Source organism: Lycorma delicatula, chromosome 5 (genome assembly GCF_047948215.1).
Source record: "Lycorma delicatula isolate Av1 chromosome 5, ASM4794821v1, whole genome shotgun sequence".
Taxonomy (NCBI): Eukaryota; Metazoa; Arthropoda; class Insecta; order Hemiptera; family Fulgoridae; genus Lycorma; species Lycorma delicatula.
The window spans coordinates 40,693,697-40,715,699 of record NC_134459.1 but is presented as its reverse complement, the minus strand read 5'-3'; the positions used below and the strand labels follow the sequence as shown (position 1 = coordinate 40,715,699).

At 29.6% G+C, this 22,003-nt stretch overlaps 2 protein-coding genes across 3 annotated transcripts in view; one reads left to right on the top strand and one right to left on the bottom strand.

The window, feature by feature from the left end:
- LOC142324872 (transmembrane protein 169) overlaps window positions 1-2,732 on the bottom strand; it is a 27,768-nt gene extending 25,036 nt beyond the window's left edge. Inside the window, exon 1 of the mRNA XM_075365946.1 lies at window positions 2,441-2,732. The gene's annotated coding sequence lies outside the window, so the exon portion shown is untranslated. The remainder of the gene's footprint in view (window positions 1-2,440) is intronic.
- On the top strand, window positions 2,725-22,003 carry Rpi (Ribose-5-phosphate isomerase). Of its 2 annotated transcripts, none has more exons than XM_075365948.1 (7): window positions 2,725-2,940; window positions 6,841-6,901; window positions 14,145-14,260; window positions 17,741-17,874; window positions 18,125-18,266; window positions 18,927-19,026; window positions 19,905-22,003. In XM_075365948.1, the coding sequence occupies exons 1-7, from the start codon at window positions 2,803-2,805 to the stop codon at window positions 19,985-19,987; spliced, it is 774 nt and encodes a 257-aa protein (XP_075222063.1). In that variant the 5' UTR covers window positions 2,725-2,802; the 3' UTR covers window positions 19,988-22,003. The 2 variants fall into 2 exon arrangements, with proteins under 2 accessions (XP_075222063.1, XP_075222062.1); XM_075365947.1 differs by lacking the exon at window positions 2,725-2,940 and adding an exon at window positions 4,867-5,067.

The following is a 22,003-nucleotide window of genomic DNA, read 5'->3' as shown; positions in this document are numbered from 1 at the left end:
TGCAATTATAATATGAATTTCATAACCGTTAATAGGTTCAATTAATTGACAAAAGCTTTTCATTTTTATGGAGTTTGTAAAAATGAGAAGCTTTTTGTTCAGCATACAAACTGGTGTAGTAAACAATTTTCTCCACTATATAATCTCCAATAAAAAAGTGTAATAAGTCTTTAAGAATCATTAAAATCTTGTAGCTGCACCTTTATTCCTGGATGTCCCATAAAAAAAGAAAACTGAAAAAATTTGGACAAGATAAAAACTATCGCAATCAATATGCCATCCTGACATGGTCTATATAATTTCTTTATTGTAAATATTTGCTAATGAATGATGTAAAACCAAAGAATCAGAGTTCTAGTTCAGAATGAACTTTACTGTAGTACCAATGGATGACTTAAGCTCATCAACTGTGTTGACAAAAAATCATTAAGGGGTTAATAATATTAAAAATAATACAAAGATGACCTCAGAGAATGTACTTTTACATTCTCATAATGACCTTAAAGAAAGAATACATGCTAATATAACTTGTACAGAAAAATAACTGAAAAAAATTACAGAAATTTTTCATAGTTTAACTGAGTTTTTATTTTATACTTTCAATCTGTAAAATAGACTTACAGAAAATTAAAATTAAAATCACAAAACTTCATATTAAATAGAAAAATATAATTTTCTGAAGCAAACAAAAGCAAATTTTTTAAATACAATATTTTTAATAACAACTCAAAATGTTTTAGTTTTTCTTGAAACCATCTTTAGTACCTTGTCCTGTTAATCTGGTGTCAGTTAATAATATTGCTGGTGGTTTTTTTTGTTAAATAAACACATTTACAATAGGGTTTTAAAACAAACATATTTGAAATGTGTCTGTTCATTTAGTATATAATTCATTATTTTCAAGTATTAACATGAAATACTATTTTGTGCGTGCAGAATACCAAGGATGGCAGTAGATTTGCTATTCATATCTACAAGTTATTTAGCAAATTTTCATTATATGTTGTTACAAAGTACTTACAAGAATTTGTATTTTTCTTAGTTTAAACCTGGGTCTCATTTAAACAATACAGAACACTGTGCAGTCAGAGTGGTTCAATTATATGTTCTAGGGCATTATGCTTATTTGGTCATTTCATTGTATGTGTAATGACTGATTTATTGTTCAGAAGACCATATTGTTTTTTTCTTCTTTTTGTGAACTACTTTCTTTAATCTTTCTTTTATTCATTTTGTGTTGGAATGTTAATAACTATACTGTTATATCAATTCCTGAGTGTGTGAGATATTTATAGGGTTAGGTGTCTTCTATTTGGTCTACAAATGATCTACATATGCAGGGTAACCTGTAGATCATGTTTTTTAAAACTGACAGTTTATAAAATACTTAAACACATAACAATGGCAGATTTTTTTTTGCTATACGTCAAGAAAGAGAAATTAATAATTTTTCTACACACTTTTATGGTGAATGGCAGTAGCTTTATGTTTCTCAGAATGTATTCAAACAAACTGTGATCTTTGGTGTCGCATGAGAGTCCAACAATCCTTCACTAGTGCTACAATACTCCATTTTGTTTGTTGCTTGGCCAACCTCCACGAGCTTTTAATTGATTGTATATGAGCTACTATTTGGTCATGCTCAATTTGCAATTGAGCATCTGATGAATGTATTATCGGTACAAATTTTGAATACCCTTATAGGCATGTCATTCATCAGAAATTATTGTGACTCATTTCAGAATCAATGGATTCTGGATTTATATCAGTCTCTAGAATGTGTTATTATAACGCATTTTATCTTTATTATTAAAGAATATTTACATTCTAATTCAACAGATCAAAGACTGATCAAATTATGAGTGTACCTTATAAAAAAGGCGGACGTTAAAGTTGATACAGTAACATTAAAATATTTGTGAATTATCTGTAGCCTGTTTATGAAAAAAAAAAAAAATGGTGTAAAAATACAATAAAACTAAATATTTAACTGTAGGTATCACTATTCAATGCATATACACTCATCAAGTATTTTAGTAATTACATAGAGAGAGTTAACTTGATATCCATAAAACCGCTAAAAAATCTTAATGTTTATAACAAAAAGTGTATAATATCTTATCAGGTACCAGAGGTAAACAACTTGCATATACGAAAAGAAAACTTTTTACTAAATAATAATGTAAATGCTCAACTATAGAAAATTACATTTACTGAATGTTCATTACCATACTGAAATTTTAACAGAACACCTTATTTTTGTTACTGTCGTAGCATCTATCACTAATGCTAACTTCATATACGTTCTTCATCAAACGTTAATAGGAAGTTCGCACATCATAATCCAATACAAGTAAACAAGTTATTTACAATATTTCCTGATTTATATAATAAGAACAATACAACATTGAGACTAACATAAAATTTTATCTTAACTTACCTTTCAAATAAGGAGAAAAATTATTTACTTTGAAACATCCATTCACCACTCACAACACTAACCCTTAAACGTATCTGCACAACTGTCAACATAAAAAAACTTTAATTTCTGCACTGATTCAGTCCCAATAAATATTTCGAATATGCTGAAACATTATAATATATCTAAATAAATATATGCTCACTAAGTATTAACGTTTATTCCCGATTTATAGTGAACAAATGATAAAATAATTAATTTTAACATTACGCTAATGAATGTTATACACCTATCTGATTTTTTAGTGTTAATTGGTTGGTAATGGGTGCCGGTTTGTGCTATGAGCAAAGTCAATTGTTTTAAAGGTTGATTCGGTTGTGTGAATGTTTTGTGCTGGCTTGTTTTCACGAACTATATTTAGTTTTAGTGTTAAGTTGAAACATACAAATATATTTGTTATGGGGTCTCTTGATGATGCTAAAAAGCTTGCTGCAGTCCGTGCAGTAGATGAATACGTGGAGGTGAGGTTAAGTCACTTATTTGTGTATTAACAGTTTTGCTCGTAGATTTATTCTGAACCTTTTGTTAAATGAAGTTTTTTTTTAACCTTCGGGACCACTGTTAGGTAATTCCTTCAGAGAATGAGACGAATGACAGTTTTTGTAGCGTGTGAAAATGCCGTGCCTGACCGGGATTCGAACCCGGGACCTCCGGATGAAAGGCCGAGACGCTACCATTCGCGCCACGGAAGCCGGCTGTTGAATGAAGTTACACTTGATTATCACAATGAATTCTATAATATTGTGACAGAGAACTTATTTAAATTCTATTTATTCCTTTTAAAAAATAATTGGCCGTTTAAGTACATAAAATTATGTTTATAGAGCTCCAGAGATATCTATCTCTGGAGCTGCTATGCTACTGGTTTATCAATTGTTTTTAAAGTAGCACTTTTAGTGTTGCCCATCTTGAAGTGGCACTTAAAAACCTTTTTATTTTCATAATGTTAAGTATGTTGACATTTTTTACAATGTGCAAAATTTGCACATTGTAAATTGTTAATATGACTATACATTCGCCTACAGATTTTTTTTGTGTTGGGATGTTCAAGAACTAGACACAAAAATAGATCAGTTTTTACCTGTCATATTAACAATACATACAAAGGACCACAACAAGATTACTTGCTACATAATTGTCCAAGGAAAACATACTGTTACATGGTATGCATTTTCAAAGCAAGTAATTTTTATTTAACTTCTTTTATTAAAAAAAAAAAACAAAACACAATTACATTTCATTATATCGGTAGTAGTTTTAGATTTTATTCGTTTATGTATTTTTTTATTCATTAAGCAATAGTAATTTGGAAATTTCAGCCAAGTGGTAGATGATAGCATCCCTGCCTTTCATCTGGAGTATACTAGGTTCAAATCCTAGTCAAGAAGTATGTGTACATTCACACCGTAAAATTTCTGTGTAATGCTACGCAAACACAAGGTTTGAATTTCTGTGATGAAATAATCATAAAAAAAGTTTCATGTATTAACAAAAATCTTTGTTTATATTAATTTGTTAATTATTTATTTTTTCTATTATTTTTCCTCAATCTTTTAATGGGTTTGACTGTCATGGTTGTTATCTGTTAACAAATGCCAATATTATGTGTAGTCATTTTTATTATTTAATGTTATTTTGTCATATTTATAATATGCATAAGAAAGATTATATTTTATTTTACAAAAAGAATTATAATGAATAAAAAAGAGATTTAAAATTCTTAACATAAGTATTATATTTAGTTTTACCAAGCATGAAGATGCAGCTCCTTTAAACTAAATTATTATTTTACTTGGTTCATAGTACTTATGCCTTTTTCCTATTATATTGAGATGATGTCAGGTAGAATATTTTCTTATATACTTTTTTTTATTAAAGTATCACTAATGTCCTCTGTCTCTCTTATGTCTATAGAAAATTTAATAACTATTGAATTGGATTTTCTTCACATTTTTTAAAGAAAAGAACTTAGTTATTTTACATATATAAGCAGAAATTATTTTTTATCTGCATTGTTCATTATTTGGAATATTTAAAAAAATGACCCATTACGATATTACTTAAGATAATTTTAACAAAAATCTGACAATTAACAATTTTTATAGTTAAGTAGTGTCAATTTGTGTAATATAATAAGATATATTCATAATACCTTTCTTATTAATTAATCCATTATATATGGATTAATAAGTTTTGATTTTATCAAAAATTGTATTAACTTCTAAATTGATTGCCTTGGTAAAATTATATTGCAGTATTACATTATTTATACAAGATATAATAAATTATCTGATAAGAGTACAATAATATTGTGCAAATATTGCTTTACATTTCATTAGTAACCTTTTTTTGTTCTATCATTATTGATTTTTACCATTGCAGTAATTTAGTTTGTTACAATGAATTACAGTAAAAACTTATTAAAAGCATCCTTGTTATCTTTAATTACAATATGTGCCTTAACGTCAGTGTGGAGTTTTAGTTTTAATTTTACAGTTTCAAATTCAAATAAAAAATTGTCTACCATTCAGTTACTTGAGAAAGCTAAAAGAATGGCTGCTGTAGGTGCAGTTAATGATAGTATAAAGGTAATTCTTTTTTCTTATTTAAAAAAAATTTTTGTTTTTCTTAAAGTGAAAAACAAAAAACACTTTATAGAAAAATTTTTCTATAAAGTGTTTCCTTTTGTAAAGGTTAGGACGTCAAATTGTAAATAACTTATATCAGACCTGATAATTTGCTGATAATGCATTGCATTGTTTGCTGATAAGCATTGTTATCCAGTCTTAATGAAGTATAATTAGAAGCCATGAAAACTTGCTTTATAAAATACATACACTGCTGTTTATTTTTTTAATGATAAATTAGTAAATTTACTTAAATTACTGACTATACCGTATTTTTGTATTTTTACTAGCATGTTAATTATTATTTTCTTTTTATAAGAAATGCAGTTAATTATGTTTTGTTATTATGTATTTTAAGTGGTGTAGATAATGCCTGACCCATTAATAATAAATGACAAAAACGTGTAATAAAATTCATCAAAAGGTATTTTGTAAATTCAGTCACATACAGCAACCAGTTTATTAAATCTGGATTTATTTATTGGAATTTTAGATATGTCTATTATCTCAATCCCCCCCCCCCTTGTGTTTTTTGTAAATTAGTATTTTTCATCTTTTAATTTCAACATTTATGAAAAATTGGACAATTTCTAAATTTGATTACACTAATGAACAGATGTCTTGATAAATTAGAGACGGTAAAGACATTTTTCCAGACACAGTGGGGGGATAAAAATAATAGATATTTTATCCAAGTATCATGTTTATTACTTCTATCTTTCTGGATATTTGTTAATCGGCTCTTCTATTTTGCTGTTTTGTTATTACTGCCAAAAAAGGTGCTTTAGTATGTCAAAACTGTGAATCATTAGTAAATTCTGTTTTATTTTACAGTATGAGCAAGTTGAGAAAAGTTGCCTATGGGATTATGACTATTATCTTGACACCCCAAGAAAACTGTTTACATTTGTAGGTTGTTTATGAGAAGATAATACTCAAATTACTTGGGCAGTACACAATTAGCCTATTGTTCCCTCTTTATATCCTGCAGTACCATATTGAATTATATTTAGCCAAGTTATGTTTCATGTTAAACATTCCAATGAATATATATTGTAAAGCATCATACACTTCATTGACAAATTTCCACCTCCTAGCACTCAGTAGCATGGTAAGGAAATTTACTAATATATTCCTGTTTCTTTTTATGAGTAAAAGTTCTATGAGTTTGTAATGTTAGTAGTTGAATACACACATCACACTTGTTTATTATTTTGATCCTCTGGAGGATCCAATTTACTATCTTACTCAACATCTTGTGATAATCTGTTTTCAAAACTTTTGTAATTTGTCTTCCAAAGAACCAATATTGACATTTTTTTGTTAAAATATAAAAAATGTATATAGGAAACTGTATTATAACTTTTTTTTTAATTTTATTATAATTCCAATTACTCTATTTTAAACAGATATTTCTCAGAATTGGAGACTAATGTAGTAATATGTAAATTTTCTTATTTTATGAATATTTATTGAAAGAAAGAATAATTGTTTTACAGTAAAAGTGTGTGTGTATCTGGATATCTTTTTCTTATTAATATTTAGTCTCGTTACATGAGTTAATGAGCAGGCTAAATATTAGCATTCAATTGCATATTTTATTTTATAAAAATATTCAGTAACCAATCCAAAGATATTACTTTCAGGTAATACATCTTGGTCATCTATAAATGTATATATACATTTACTTGGTTAAGTATTATACAGCTAAAGCTTGCCATTTTTTTGTTACAGAATAATTCAATTATTGGAATTGGTAGTGGTTCAACAATAGTTTATGCTATGAAAAGACTAGGTATATATTTCTCTGAATTATTGTAAATTAATGTATTCAAATTTAACTTCTAGTTTTTAATATCATCCTGTTCTTTTATAAATTTTAATTCTAGTTATGCCTCAGTGAACATAACATCCTGGATTCATTTCCTTGCCAAGGTCTGATTATTATAACAGGTTGTTACACAAAAAAAGATTAATTTACTTAGAAAGAGATTTATTTTGCAAAGAATGATTATTTGATTAAAAGTTCTGAAGTGGATGTATATTGCATTAATTGAGTTATTAAGAATGCTGTTTCCTTTTTTCAGTAACTCAGAGCAAAACATCTTGATCATTTTAGTATGAAATATTACAATTATTTCACAATAGTGATTGTACTGTGAATAATTCTAGGATATGTCTTTCTGGTCCAGTTGCTGATAGTGCTGTGAACCTGACATATAAATTTACAATATCTAGAAAGAGGATTAAGGAAACATGTAAGCTAAGACTTAGAAGAAGACTAAATAGTTAAGACAACCTTGTAACATTGTAGTTAAGGTGAGGGAATGTGAATGACTACTTTTATACTAATTGATGAAAGTTATAGAAAAGTATAATAAATAAAAAAATTATCTTCTTTAGAGTTGTAACTAATTCAAGCAGTAAACTCAAGGTTACTGGAAAGAAATTTAGATGTAATGATGATTGCAACTTGTATCCTGCAGTTATACAATTACTATCCTATTTGCTATTTAAAAAAAAAAAAAATCTTAATTAAAAATTTATGAGCATTGTTGTTTCAGTCCTACAAGTAAAGAATCTGGCAACTAGATTTCTTATTGTTATCTCCTATTACTCAAAGGTGAAGAATGTTTAACATTTTCATTGTTTTTATGACATTGCAGTCAGAAGAAATATACTGTATGTAATTGCATAAATGATAGGACAGTTTTCATTAGGCACTAAAGCTAAAGCTTATTCATATTGTATCAGATGTAATATTTCATAGCTTTGGAATTTTGTATAAAATCAAATGTTTTGTTCAGAGGATATTCAGAGGATTAAGTTTGAGACTTAGCCATGGCAAAGAATTTAACAACATAATAGAAAGGAATAAAGCTCCTGTAAGTAATAGGCTGGGAATTGAATTGAACAAAGGAAAGATTATATTTAATTTATTACTAGCTTACATATAAATATATATTCATATGTAAACAGCATGTGGTATTACATTTGAGCATACATTGAACGTGGATGAAATAAGTTATGTTTGAATAATCCATTATTGAATGTTAGCTTGATGAAATTAATCAAGCCAAATTGGCAGCTAATATTATTGGCTAAATCAATAATACTATTGTAAGATAACATAATACAGTGAATGTGTGATGTAAACGGTAATTCCAGTTGAGAAACTAAGAGCTACTAATGTGTTAGCAGCTGTTTTCACTGTAGGGAATGACTGATGAACTTGAAAAAGATTTTAATATTACTGAATTTGTTTACAGGATAAATTATTACCTACGAGTTATTGTTTGAATCTTTCAAGGGTTAACATAAGGTAGATAAGGGTTCCCTTTAAACTTTAATAATCTATAACCATAAGATATGAAAATTGAAGTTGTCTAAAACTTAGTACAAAATGAACACAGTGAGAAATTTAAATAGATATAGATAAAAATGAGTGTATAAAAGAATGTTTGAACACTGTACAGTTCATTCTCATATTATTATAATGTATATGAATGTAGATAACATATCTCTCTTCCTGGTAAACTGCATGATTTCTAATCAATATATCCTGATTACATCTGATGTTCAGTCAAAGAAGTGTAAATAAAATATTTTTTAAAGAAAATTGGAATATGATAAAATATTGATAGTTAGAAAGAAAAAGGAATGAAAGATACAAAACCATGGCATTGGTGTTTAAGTGTAACTATAATACAGGTGTATGATTAATATTAAAAGTGGATGCAGCTTGAAATCTCAGTTTTGTGCAGGTTTTTTATCGATTGTAAATGTGCTGAGAGTTGCCAGAAATAAAATTTTCAGCTTTAAGCAAACAAATGTTTTGTGTAAAAATATTAATTTTTCAGACAGATTTTTATAATCAGCCAAATCTAAAAAGTTGTGAGATTTCAGGTCCACATCATCTCAGTATAAATTATAATTAAAATATATGAAGCACAGAATGAAGTTTTCAGGAAAAAACTAATGGAAATCTTTTTTTTTAAGTACAGTGTAATTGATTTTTATAAATGTCATTCTGTTTATTTTTCAGATGTAGATTTTAACTCGTTATACTAATTTAATATGAAAATTAAATGATAAGATTAATTTTTTTATTAGTATTTATTATATGCTTATCATTAATTTTGACCTTCATGTTATGGAAATAATTTAGTTTGATAGATTATTAATGTAAATGTTTCCTGTTGTTAATCAGTTTTATGGATTTATGTCTATCTCATATAAAAATATTCTCCTATTATATTTTATATATTTCATGCTTTTTCAATTTTTGTGAATATTGTTTGTATATAAACTCATCTAAGTAGTAAAATTCTGCGTAGTGGTGAAATTATTATATAAGCTGTGGCAATAATAACAAGATATTCAACAAAATAATTTTATTACACTAAATATCTAAATTTTTGTATTTAACTTTTCTTGTTAATAAAACCTTCCTTTTTTTATATGTTCTATAATTTAAACTAAATCTGTATAAATATTATTTTGACTATATCCTAAAATCATTTTGGGTGTGTCTTTCCCCTTTATATATTCTTCTCTAAAGATTTTATCCCTTTGATCTACAAATTACTACTTTTTCTATAAAAAGTAGAAGTATTGTAAACTAATTGAAATTAAAGTAAGATCTTAGACATTGATTTGCATGGCATTTCTCCTGCCACCACCCCATTCGGTCACCCAAAAGCATAAGACCGAATATCTGTGCCACAAACGGCTACTGAGCCTTGAATCAGTTAAGTGACTAGTCCCAACTAGCTCCTAGAGCTAACCTAATTGCATGAGCGAACTAAGCGTGGTGCCACTCACCACTCGTTTTGTTCCCATCGCTTGTTTGTCATAATTACCAAAAATGGGTAGGCGCACCCTGTCAACTAATAAAAATATATATGACACTCAATAAATTAAATTTACTTCGTCAAGACAACAATTCACTGTCATGCCTAGGTCGCTGAATGCCAGCAAGTACCTGCCCACCAATATTAGAGTGCTTGGAGCTTTAATTGTGTTCTGGTTAGCCATCACTCTCAGGTAGTATAGCTTCCCACAGCAGCATGGTAGGAGTCTTTTCCCTGAATAAACTACTGATGCTGATTGAACAACAAAACGGCATGGTTCAATAATGAGGCTCTCACCACATTGACTTGCCGCTTAGGAGTGACCAATCTTCCCCCCCCTCCCAAGAGCTGGGTAGTTGAACATCGTGTGTTCATTCGACTGGACCTCCCTAAATGTGCACAGCTCATCACCTGCCAGACGGAACCGAAGTAAATATTGGTTCAAGTTCACATGGTTGTAGAGCACCACACCCATTGCCCTTAAAAACAAAGGAGAAGCATACCATCCCACCAAGTCCTGTATAAATCTATACAAGAGCCTTCCCTTAGTTGTGGCATGCCATTCTTGCTGTCGTGCATCCATCATACAGCCTCTTCTGCCTGTGGAAGAGGCTGTAAAGCCTCTTCTGCAGGCGGGAGATGGACAACTATTCAAAATCTACATCGCTGCATTGAGATCACCGTTCCACTTTGGTACAGGCCCAGCTCGAAACCGCATCTCAAATGCCTTGGCCTCCACGCCTCTTTGCAACTTCCACATGGCAGCCTGAATTTTCACCACTAAATCAATTAGGAGAGCCTTTCCCAATATGGTGGTAGCCTCATAGGAGATTGTTTTAAAAACACCAGTGCATACAATTAAGGATCTGTGCTGGGCACTCCTTAAATTCTGAATAAGTGCTTGATTTCTATTCAACCTATGTGCCCAAATGAACGCAGCATAAGAGGCCATACTCTCGAAGACACCTTGGTACATCATGTACAAATGACGACCCAACAGCCCGTAATCCTTCTGAGCAATTCTCCTGAGCTTGTGCATCACTGAGATGGCATCCGCTGCTACTTGCCTAATGTGGTTGCTGAACAGCAACTTCTCATCAAACAAAACGCCTAGGTACTTATGAACTCTAACTTGGCTGATTATACAGCCTTTGTACTTAATATGGGGTTACGACCATGTGATAATTTGTCTGCACCCTTGAGAAGAATAAACTTCATCTTGGGCATAGAAATCTTTCATTTTGCACGTCCATCCAGCCCTTCGCGGTCGACAAGGCCACCTGCAGTCTTGAAATAACAGGAGACAATCATCGTTGAAAGCCTGGGCCATGACCTCCTTCTGTGAATATCAGTCCCAGAAATCTGTCAAATACCAGGTTCCACAGCAGGGAACTGAGAACGGAACCCTGTAGGCTTTCCCTGGTGACAGATTTTTCCACAGCTAGGTGCGCATCTCTAAACAGAACCGTACGATTAGACAAGTAATCATGCACTACAGCCTGCAGGGCTATGGGAACATTGCGGTGTTCCAACTCATAGAGGACAGAACTCCAACACAAGGAAGGAAATGCTGCCTGTATGTCTATAAAAATTGCCAAAACATATTTACAGTCGGCGCTTTCCACTTCGGCTAGAGCATTTAAGATGCAATCCCTCGGTGCCAACCCCTTTCATGAAGCCATATTGGCCTAGAAGAGAGTTCATATTGATGCATTCCTAGAGCCGTTCCACAACTAGCCTTTCAAGCAACTTGCTGATAACCGGCAAGAGGGTGATAGGCCAATAACTGCTGACCTCACATGGATTCTTTCCTAATTTTAGGAGCACCCTCATCAAAGCCACCTCCCAACAAGTCGGAAAGCAACCCCAGCTAAGGTACCCCATGAAAAGCCTGCCCAGTGGCTCTCTCATGACAGGCAGCAGATGATAGAAAATATCCTGGTCAAGCTGGTCAATACCCGGTGCCATTTGAGAAACCTCTCGGTATATATCCACAGCCTGCACGTCAGGGAATGGTACTGCCCTGATGCCGATCTCTGCTTCACACTCTGGAGTACCTGGAAACAGAGTATCCAGGAACGCCTGATAGGTCACTGCAGATGTTAACGTATGGTCCCGACCACCTATCCCGCACCGAACACTAAACAGCACTCGTGCAATGGCTTTGAGAAAGATTTTAGACATACATATCTTGACCAAAATATAAACTAAACTAAAAAAAATGTATATATATGTATATGTATATAAATATTATTATAGTAAAGAAACATGTAAAGCATAAGAAAGCTGTCACACGTTAAAATTATTTTAAAATTAGTTGGCTCGTCTAACCAGAACCTAGACCCTCAGGGTCAGACATAAAATTACATCAATTTTCTGCCATAACTCGGCCATTTTTAACAGATTTTAAAAAATAAAATGCCATTTTGCACAAAATAAAGGGCTTAATATTTTAGCAAAAAACATAAATTTTGATAAAACTAATATTTACGGAGATGTAACAGATTGAGAAATAAACATGGTCGCCATTTTGTAATTTGCAAAAGTATTTAACTACTTATTTTTTGCTAATTTTAAAACTTTATTACTAAGGTGCTTACCAAATATTAATGTGATTCCTCTATCCGAACTTGAGATATAAATTTTTATATAAAAATAACAAAATGGTGACAGGGGGGAACGAAGGAGAAACGCTATTTTTCCTAAGGATATTTTTTGTTTAGTTTTACAAGTAGAATCTGAAAAAGTATAGTCAACCCACCATTTTAGAAACACTCTCCTCTCTCTCTCTCTCTGTGTGTGTGTGTGTGCGCGCACGTGTATATCCGAATAACCATGATCTCTTAGATGGAGAGTGTACCTGATGCATGCAAAAGTTAGCCTTCAACCTACTAACAAACCATACCCTGTATCAATTTAAAAAATCTGATGTATGTTTGCAGAGATACCCGATTGCACCTCCCAAAACAACACTCTAGGGGCACCCCATTTGTTACCAGTTGATGGTGATGATGGTCTAGCCTTCCACGAGGAGCTCGCATACCTCACCACTCTAGCCTCTCACGCAGTTCCCACAGGAAGCCCAATATTGTTAAACAGAATTTATTTAATATTATTTTATTTGATTTAAATTTAATTCTATAATTTTTGTAATATTCATTCTATTGATTTGAATCATTCAGTTCAAATCCAGGTTACACAGCGGTTGAGGCTCACAGTTCATTAAAATTTATGCTTCAACTGGCAAATCTCTACTATTATATATATATATTATATTATTTGTATATATCATTTTATTTTTTGAGATTTTTGAAGTTGGAAATATATTTATAAACCTTTTCAGTTATGCCAAGAAACATGGGTAAAAAAAAAATTTGGTTGCAATTGATCGAGTTGGATTTTTGTTTATCCCGAACAAACAAAAATCTCTTCCTCTTTATGTAATAGTATAGATATTACTAAAGAATTAACATTCTTTTCCTTTTTGTAGAAGAATGGTATTTTTTATTGTAAAATTAACTACAGGTAAGAGAAATAACTACATTTTAACTTTTAGGTTTCATTATGATAACAGTTTTATTCCTTGTAGTTCCTTTTTTTTAATAACTGAAATAAATATACGTGTAAAAGTTACACATGGACATTGTACACAATTACAATCATTTATTGAATACAAATTTATTTATTTAAGTGCCTTGAATTGATAATGCAAATTGTGGTAGAGCATGTTAGAAAAATGCTGTGGATTAATGTACGAGCTATACATTTTGTTAAAAATTGTTTTTAGAAATATTATTGGTTTAAGCTTTTAAAAAATGGGTGCCTTAAAAACTGAACAAACTAAAGCAATTGTTGACATGATGACTTAGATGACCAGATTTTTAGTTAACATTAACTTACATGTGCTCGTTTGTTGGTTCAATGTTATAAAGATAACATTTAAGATAAATTTAGATTATGCAAGTTGTGTTCAGGTTTATCCAGCTGTTTTTAAATTCATCATTTACATGTTTAGTACAAATCTTTTAAATATGAGTAATACTTCAGAAACTATATTTTATGAAGTTGTTAAGAGTTAAAGGGTTTTATATAAGTTATGTACATTTTTACTTAATCATATTTGTATATGATAATTATATTATATTAAAATGATGTATTTTAATTTTATATATCAATTTTTTTCAGTGGAAAGAGTAAAACAAGAGAATCTAAACGTTATTTGCATTCCAACTTCGTTTCAAGCTCGTCAGTTAATTATTGAAAATAAATTAAAACTTGGTGATTTACAAACGCATCCAAAAGTAATCTCTTTAGTTCTGCTTTAGATTTAATTGCTGTATTTATATATTCTTGTTTCAATAAAATAATTTTATAATCATGGTTACTCATGACTATTAATCTAATATGTAAAAATATCAGGCTGTCCAAAAGGTATTGAGCATTTGGAGGCCAAAATTGAGAATACATTTATTGTTATTGAAAAATAACATTATGAGACCATATATGCACTACTTTTTTTGATGACCTACCATTTTTTTGGCAACACCATAATCCTGTTGCTATAGAACTGTGGTTTCTGTCAAAAAAATTATGACACATGGTTTTCACGGGCCTCTTTAAAACTAACTTTACACCATTAAGGTAGTTCTGCGGAAACCAAAAAAATGATAGTCTTATGGTGCCAGGTCCGGGCTTTACAATGGATGCATTAAAATTTTCCAGTCAAATTCTCTCAATCTGATGGGTTGTTAAAGACATAAGCGGTCTGATGTTGACTAGTTCAGGCTAGTGAACTGAATTCTAGGTACAATCGTGCTAATTGTCAACAGTAAAGATCCAAGTCTATCGTTCTGCCAGCTGGCAGCAGCTCATGATGCATGAGCTCTTCCATTCCCATCAAACGCACAGCATAACCTTCCTGGGTGTCAGTGTGGGCTTTGTCACAGACTGTGAAGCTTCTCCTTGTTTGACTGCGATCTTTTTCACACATTTTTGTCATAGGCACTTTTCATAATTTGTAATCAACCGCTTCAGAAATGGTTTGATTTTGTTACTTTTCAATATATATTTGCAGATAGAAATTTGATTGAGTAAATTTTTCAGAGTCAGATCATGTGATACCCAAGTGCCAAATGTCGAGCTTCTTTTTGTAGTCGGCTTTCTCCAAATGGTGTAACACTGTTTGGTGGTGGATGTTTAAATTTTTGGCAATGTTTACTGCTTACATGCCAGTCTTCCTTGACCTTTGCCAGAAAACACTAATGTTATCTCGCAAAAGGTACTTTTTAGATTACCTTTTACATTGGGAATGGGATGAAGTATTCCATATTGTTTTGAAATTACAATTAAAAATGTAAAATAGGTGTGTATATGTTTTAACTATTTAATACTTAAATTTACATAAATTAATGATAAAAAAGTAACTAAACATCCTGATCTAGCAATCTATATGTAACAACCTACTATTACGCTATCTGTATAAAAATTACTGATAAATTATGAGGATTGTTTTGAAAGTTTTTGGCCTGACACAGAGATGGTACAAGTATAAAATCCTGTTCCAGTTGTTACGAAGTACTTTGTTTTCAAAGGTTTTATCCTGATGGACATAGAAAAATGATTAATTCCATTTTAAAGGCTTCTTCTTCTTTGTTTTCGTTGGTAAAAAAGTGAGTGGATGAATTTAAATGTGATCATGTATCCATTCAAGATGATGAATGTTCTTTGCTCCCAAAAACTGCTACTACCACAAAAATTCACAATGCCATATTAAATGATTGCTGTCTGAAAATGTGATCTCTTGTTAAGAATCGTGTTCACTATATTTTACACAATGTTTTATGCATGAAGCTTTCTGCTTGATGCCACATTTATTAACAGTCAACCAAAAACGCATTTAACTGAATACTTCTCATGGGTATTTATACTTATTTAAATGTGATTTTGCTGAGTTTCTTTGACATTTTATTAGATTCTTTATTTTAGTAGATGAATCATGGGTTCTCAATACATACCAGAGATCAAATAGCAGTCCAAACAGTGGGTGAGAGGCGATGAAAGTGTCTCAAAGAAAACAAAACACACTTCCATCTGCAGGAAAAGTCATGGTTATGGATTTTTGTAATATGGTGCTCATACTATACCTGGAAAAAGGCAGGCTGCCATCTGGGAGTATTACTCTTCACTGGTGGATAGAATGAAGGGTGAAATTCTGGCTGAACTTAAATGTCTGACTAAAAAGAAAGTGCTTACATCACAATAATGTACCTGCACATACATCTTCGGTTATTGGAAATCTCCATGACCTATGCTTTGAAATGCTTCCACATGCACTATATTCGCCCAGTTTGGCTCCCAGTAATTATTTCCTCTTCCCAAAACTGAAGAAATGGGTTGATGAATGAAGATTCACTTCAAATGATGAGGTCAAAGTTAAGATACTTGTGTATTTTCCATAGTTGGACAAATTGCAAGAACTTTTCGAATGGCTCTAATTTAACTTTTGATTGGAAATATATAGATTTAAATTTTCTTTAAATTATTGATTTAATAATACGCAGAGAAATATTTTGTATCTATCTGTTGGATTTGCCCTTATTGTTATCTGGTGCTACCAAAACGATAAAGCTGCATTAAAGATATGTTGAGACTTGCAGAATATTTAATCATTCAGTTAAGTTAATGAAAAAGATTGGATGTATGAATTTTTAACAGGTTATCCCCTAGTAAATAAGGAAACAAATTATAATAATTTTAAATGTTATTCAGTTATCTATTAGATTATTTTTTAATACATTATGACACATCTGTATTGAGTAGTAAGTTCAGTTGTATTGAGTAGGGTTGATTTCAATTTTTGTTTGTGGCTTTTTTTTTATCTGTAAAAGTGATCAATAAATTCATTTTAATTGCTTGCTTACCTCCATTAAATTAATTTTTATAAGTATTTCAGTATGATCTTTTACTGGTCAAAAATAGAATGAAAGTATTAATTTTTATTTTTAATGATGGTCAAGAAGCTGTACGTGCATTTCCCTAATGTCTTAAAATAAAAGATATCATTCATTTTCTATGTAGTAGATAAAAGTTATTTGATTTTTTCAAATTTTTGAATGCAAATAAAATAAATAATATCTTAAACAATTTACCTATACACTTTTTTCTGTTTGTACATCAATAATATTATTTATTGAATTACACATTAATGATTATGTATATCAGCAAACCATATATTTATACATAAACACATTGAACCATTTACTTGAAGGTTTTTTTTGGTTGCATAATGCATATTAATATTTAAAAAATGTAATGCTATTAAAAAGATTAAATCATGTCGCATCTAGTTTCTTATTATTTTTTTCTTATTTTTAATTTACAAATAAAATACTGACAGTTTATTTATTATCTCCATAATATGTTTATTAAAGACATAAAAATTTATAAAATATGCCGTGTTTTTCTTCAGGTTTTTATCAGTAGAGGGAATTATAAAACCACTTGCTGAATTGAGTTTAATTAAAAGCTTTCAAAAAAACACCATTGTAGTAGAAGTTATTTTTTACTCCAGCCCACACATAATCTTAATATAGAAATGAAAAAAAAATTTATCAGGAATTTAAGTAAAATTTGACTTGCTACCAATACCCAATAATAATATCATTATTCAGTATTAGACATATACTGACTACAAATATGATTGGTTCTACATAGAATTCCATTTCATGATTTTAAATATTTTTACAGTGCTTGTAATATTTTCATTTTTATATTTGTTATAGATTGACTGTACTATTGATGGCGCAGATGAGGTTGATGAAAAGTTAGTTTTAATTAAAGGAGGTGGTGGTTGTCTTACTCAGGAAAAAATAGTTGCTGCATGTGCTGATAAATTAGTGATCATAGCTGATTACACGTTAGTTAATATTTCATTTACATAATTACATTTTTTTTGTCAAATTGCTTTTTTACTGTGTAGTGTATATAGGTTTTTCTTTTGCCACATCTTTTTTTTATTGCAGAATTGAATTGCTAAACAGTTAACTGGAAATTTTCTTTAGTGGCTGATGTAACTATATTATTGATGTACAGCATTAATATCCTTGTTTACAAATAGACCCATGTTAATTTACTTGGCAAAAATGTAATTATTTGTATTTTAACAGGAAGAAATCAAAATTCCTTGGAGAACACTGGAAGAAAGGAATTCCAATTGAAGTTATTCCAATGGCTTATCTACCAGTAAAATTAAAGATAAAGGAAATGTTTAATGGTGAATGTGAACTTCGAATGGCCAAGGCGAAAGCGGTAACATGTTTATATTTAGTTTATTATGTGAATGTTACATGTATTATAATTTATCTAAAAATCAGACCTTGTTTTGGAGTAAGGCTTCAAAAATAATTTCTTTTTTTTAATGTTACTATCTGTGATTTAACTTTTGTCTGGAGGGGTATACATTTAATCTTTTTTTTAAATTATTGAATTAATAATATGCAGAAAAACATTTTGTATCTATCTGTTGGATTTGCCCTTATACTGTATATATACAAACAATTCTAAGTTATCCTAACTTAAAAAATTAATAGCAAAAAATTTACTCAAAAACAATTTTTTTCCAATCAAAAATATAAAAATAAACATTAGTAACTCTAGGCAATGAAACATGAAGGATTTTAATTGGCTAGAAAGTTTTGGGCATTTATGAATATTTCACTTGGAATAATGAAACTCTGTGGATAAATATCTAGGCAGAATAAGTGCAGGGATATTGGAAAATTTTGATAATGAAATTAAAAATTCAGTTGCCTACTATTTTTTTTTTTTTTTTCTATTTTGTGATAACAAGACTGTTAGTAGTTGAACTTAATTATTTTGACTTATAGACACATACATTTTCTGGTTTTTGTACATTTCTTTGCTCGTGTTTGTTTTATTATTTTCAACAATTTTATCATTTTATTTCAGGGTCCTGTTGTCACTGATAATGGTAATTTCATTTTGGACTGGCATTTTCCTGGTGTTGGTGACTGGGGAGTTATTAACACAGCAATTACTATGATTCCAGGTAGCATTAATTCTTTCATTTAGTTCCATAAAAATAATTGATATTCAATTTAGAATTAAGAATTGTTTTAGCCACTCAAATTAATTTTTGTTTGTTCTTTCTATGTTATTAATAATGATTTAAGGTTTAAGAGTACTTATTTTATATAAAAACTGGTTTCACAAAATTTGCTTTATACTTTGGAAAAAAATCTAGTGTTCTTTTTCTCTGTTAAAATTTACATTCAAACAATTTACAATTATTATTATTTTTTTGTTTGTAGAAAACCAGACTGACTTTGACTTTGTTGTTAATGTTAGCAAAATTTTTTTTTTAATTATAATTATTGGCAAGTTTTTTTTATGAATCTTTAAAACAAGTGCATAAATCTAAAAAAAGTCCTAAAATCATCTTGAAATTCAGCTGAAATCCAGTTCAAACCCATTATCCCACTAAATTTGAGAGTAGAGGAGTGATATATATGGTTTGTGTTTGCCTACCCCTGGATAGTTTGAGGTTCAGCTAGTTATAATTCAATGCTTCAGACACTCAATTTTGATCTCGTCACATCCACTGGATCTCATTACAGGCTTCATCCTGTAGTTTGGTTGTTATTAACAGTCTGACTATTGACTATTGGTGTCTGGCCTGACTATTGAGAAGTGTAGCGAACTACAAGTACATGCTATATAAGTGGAGAAGGCAGCTGCCTACTGGTCCCAAATCAATGACACTGCACAAGATATCTGAAAATTTCCATAACATCTTATGAATTAGTTAAACTTTTTTTATGATCATATAATAAGGATAATGTTATAAGAAACCAGGTTCATTTTTAAAAGAGATTGTTTTTTTTATACCTAAATTTTCATATTATTAATAATGTGTCTTATTTTCAGGAGTTGTTGAAACTGGATTGTTTGTGAATATGGCAACAAAAGTATTTTTTGGACTTGCTGATGGAACTGTCATAAGTCTATAAATGGGCATACATTAATCTACTCCGGGCACTAATGTTTGCAAACCTATTTTTATGGTGAATCAATGGACTTTCTATAGTCAATTCAGTGTTTTACAGTATTATCTCTTTTATCCAAGATAAAAAAAAATGTTGGTAAGGTCTGATGGTTCAAATTCCAGAAATCTTATGTTTAAAATGAAGTCACTAGTTCACATACTGGGTAATTGGTTATTAGATAGAATATATATAGGATTATATATGTAGTAGTAAATATGTGGATTTTGAAAAACATGAAACATCAATATACCTTACATCACACAGAAGCAAAAATATTTTTCAGCTAAAGAAAAAAATGAATTATCTCTTGTGTCATACAGTGGGATTTTTTTATCATCAAGTGACAACAAACCATACATTCAGAAATATTCTCTCTTGTAAATAGTTGCAGTAATTATGTGGATGTAATTTTTCCCATTTTTGTAATTAAATATAAATAAGATTTTCCCTGAAAATATATAGTTTACTGCATAGGTAATTTCTTTATTCTTTAAGTAAAAGAAATCTTACAAACAATAATATGGCCTTATAATTAACTTGCAGTCATATGTCTATGGTTTCATATTGTTTAACCCTTAACTGAAAAGGGAAAAGTCTTTGAGTGTCCATTAGTTTAAAATAAAGTGCTTCTGGTTATATATGTGTAAACGTTTTTCTTTGTTTTGTCCAGAAGGATGTGCCAGTAAACTATAGCAAGAATCGATTGAAACATTCTATGGAAAATGAAATCGTTGTTTAGATTGTTAATTATTATATTAAACAGTTATGTTATTAGTAAAATTAGTGAAATACCCAATTTATTGTACATTATGAATTTGAAATTCAAGATTGGTTTAAAAAACCATTCTTCATTCAAGTGTAGTCATGAAAGGTGGCTTGGATAAAGGTGATCTTACTGTATATGCATATGATTATGTGTGTTTATTATATATTTTTACATTCTGTCTTCCACAGTTAAATCAAAAATAGTTTTTAACTCTCATTCTTATATTATCTATTATTGTCAGTACATCTTGTGGCTGGAGTAGGTTATACACAGTTATTTTCTAAAATCAAGAAACCTTTTCATTTTTGTTTTATTTCAATAGGTTGTGTTATTATTTTTCTTGTGTAACATATTTTATTTGCTATTAATGTTAACTATTATTATTATAAAATCGACTTGTAATATTACATCAGAATTATAAAAAAAAAATATGTATGACGCAAACATTCATAGATAATAGATATGAATGTGTTGGTTGATAATATTTTATATACATTTTAGTGGCTTCCAGGAATGTTTTCTATTGTATTTCATTGACTCATGTACCTGCACAAATTTTGATTTCATTTGGAAAATAACAATTTTAATGAGACAGTTATAGTCATTTGACAGTAATTATTTGTAATTTTGTTTCTTTGTCTTATTTAAGTATTAAAATTTGTTAATCAAACTTCTTCTATTTTACATAATTTTAATGTGTTAGATTATTACTGTTGTTAATATTTTTAATCAGTGTTAAATATTGTTTTGCTCAATCAAGTATATTATTTTTATAAATTAGAAAAAGAAGACATTAACATGAGAATGGCTAAGAAACTTAAATATTTTCAAGAAAGTTTGCTTACTAAATGAACTCAACTTATATGATTACTTATTACAATTTAATAATTATGATACTTGTAAGAAAATATATACATGAATATTTTTTTACAATAATTTACTATATAATTTTGATGTATGAATGAATAATTTTATTTACTAACAGTTGTATATAACATATTACGCCCATTATTAGATGATTATGCAGTTTAAATAGAGCATATTATTGGATGAATAATTGTAATTTTTTTTTATTTCATTGTTTTTCAAAGGTGTATTCTTTAAAATTTATTCCTTGTATAAAAATAAGAGACTGATATTTATAAACATTATTGGAGATGTATTTTTTTTAAAGTATGCATTTAAAAAAATAAATTATATTGCTTTTTTAAGAA

Bases quoted from the DNA above. Each gene is read 5' to 3' on its own strand.
- Rpi (XM_075365947.1), top strand. From the start codon at position 4,879: ATGAATTACAGTAAAAACTTATTAAAAGCATCCTTGTTATCTTTAATT. The intron at 6,902-14,144 runs GTATATATTTCT...AATTTTTTTCAG, and splicing joins TTATGCTATGAAAAGACTAG to TGGAAAGAGTAAAACAAGAG. The intron at 19,027-19,904 runs GTAGCATTAATT...TCTTATTTTCAG, and splicing joins AGCAATTACTATGATTCCAG to GAGTTGTTGAAACTGGATTG.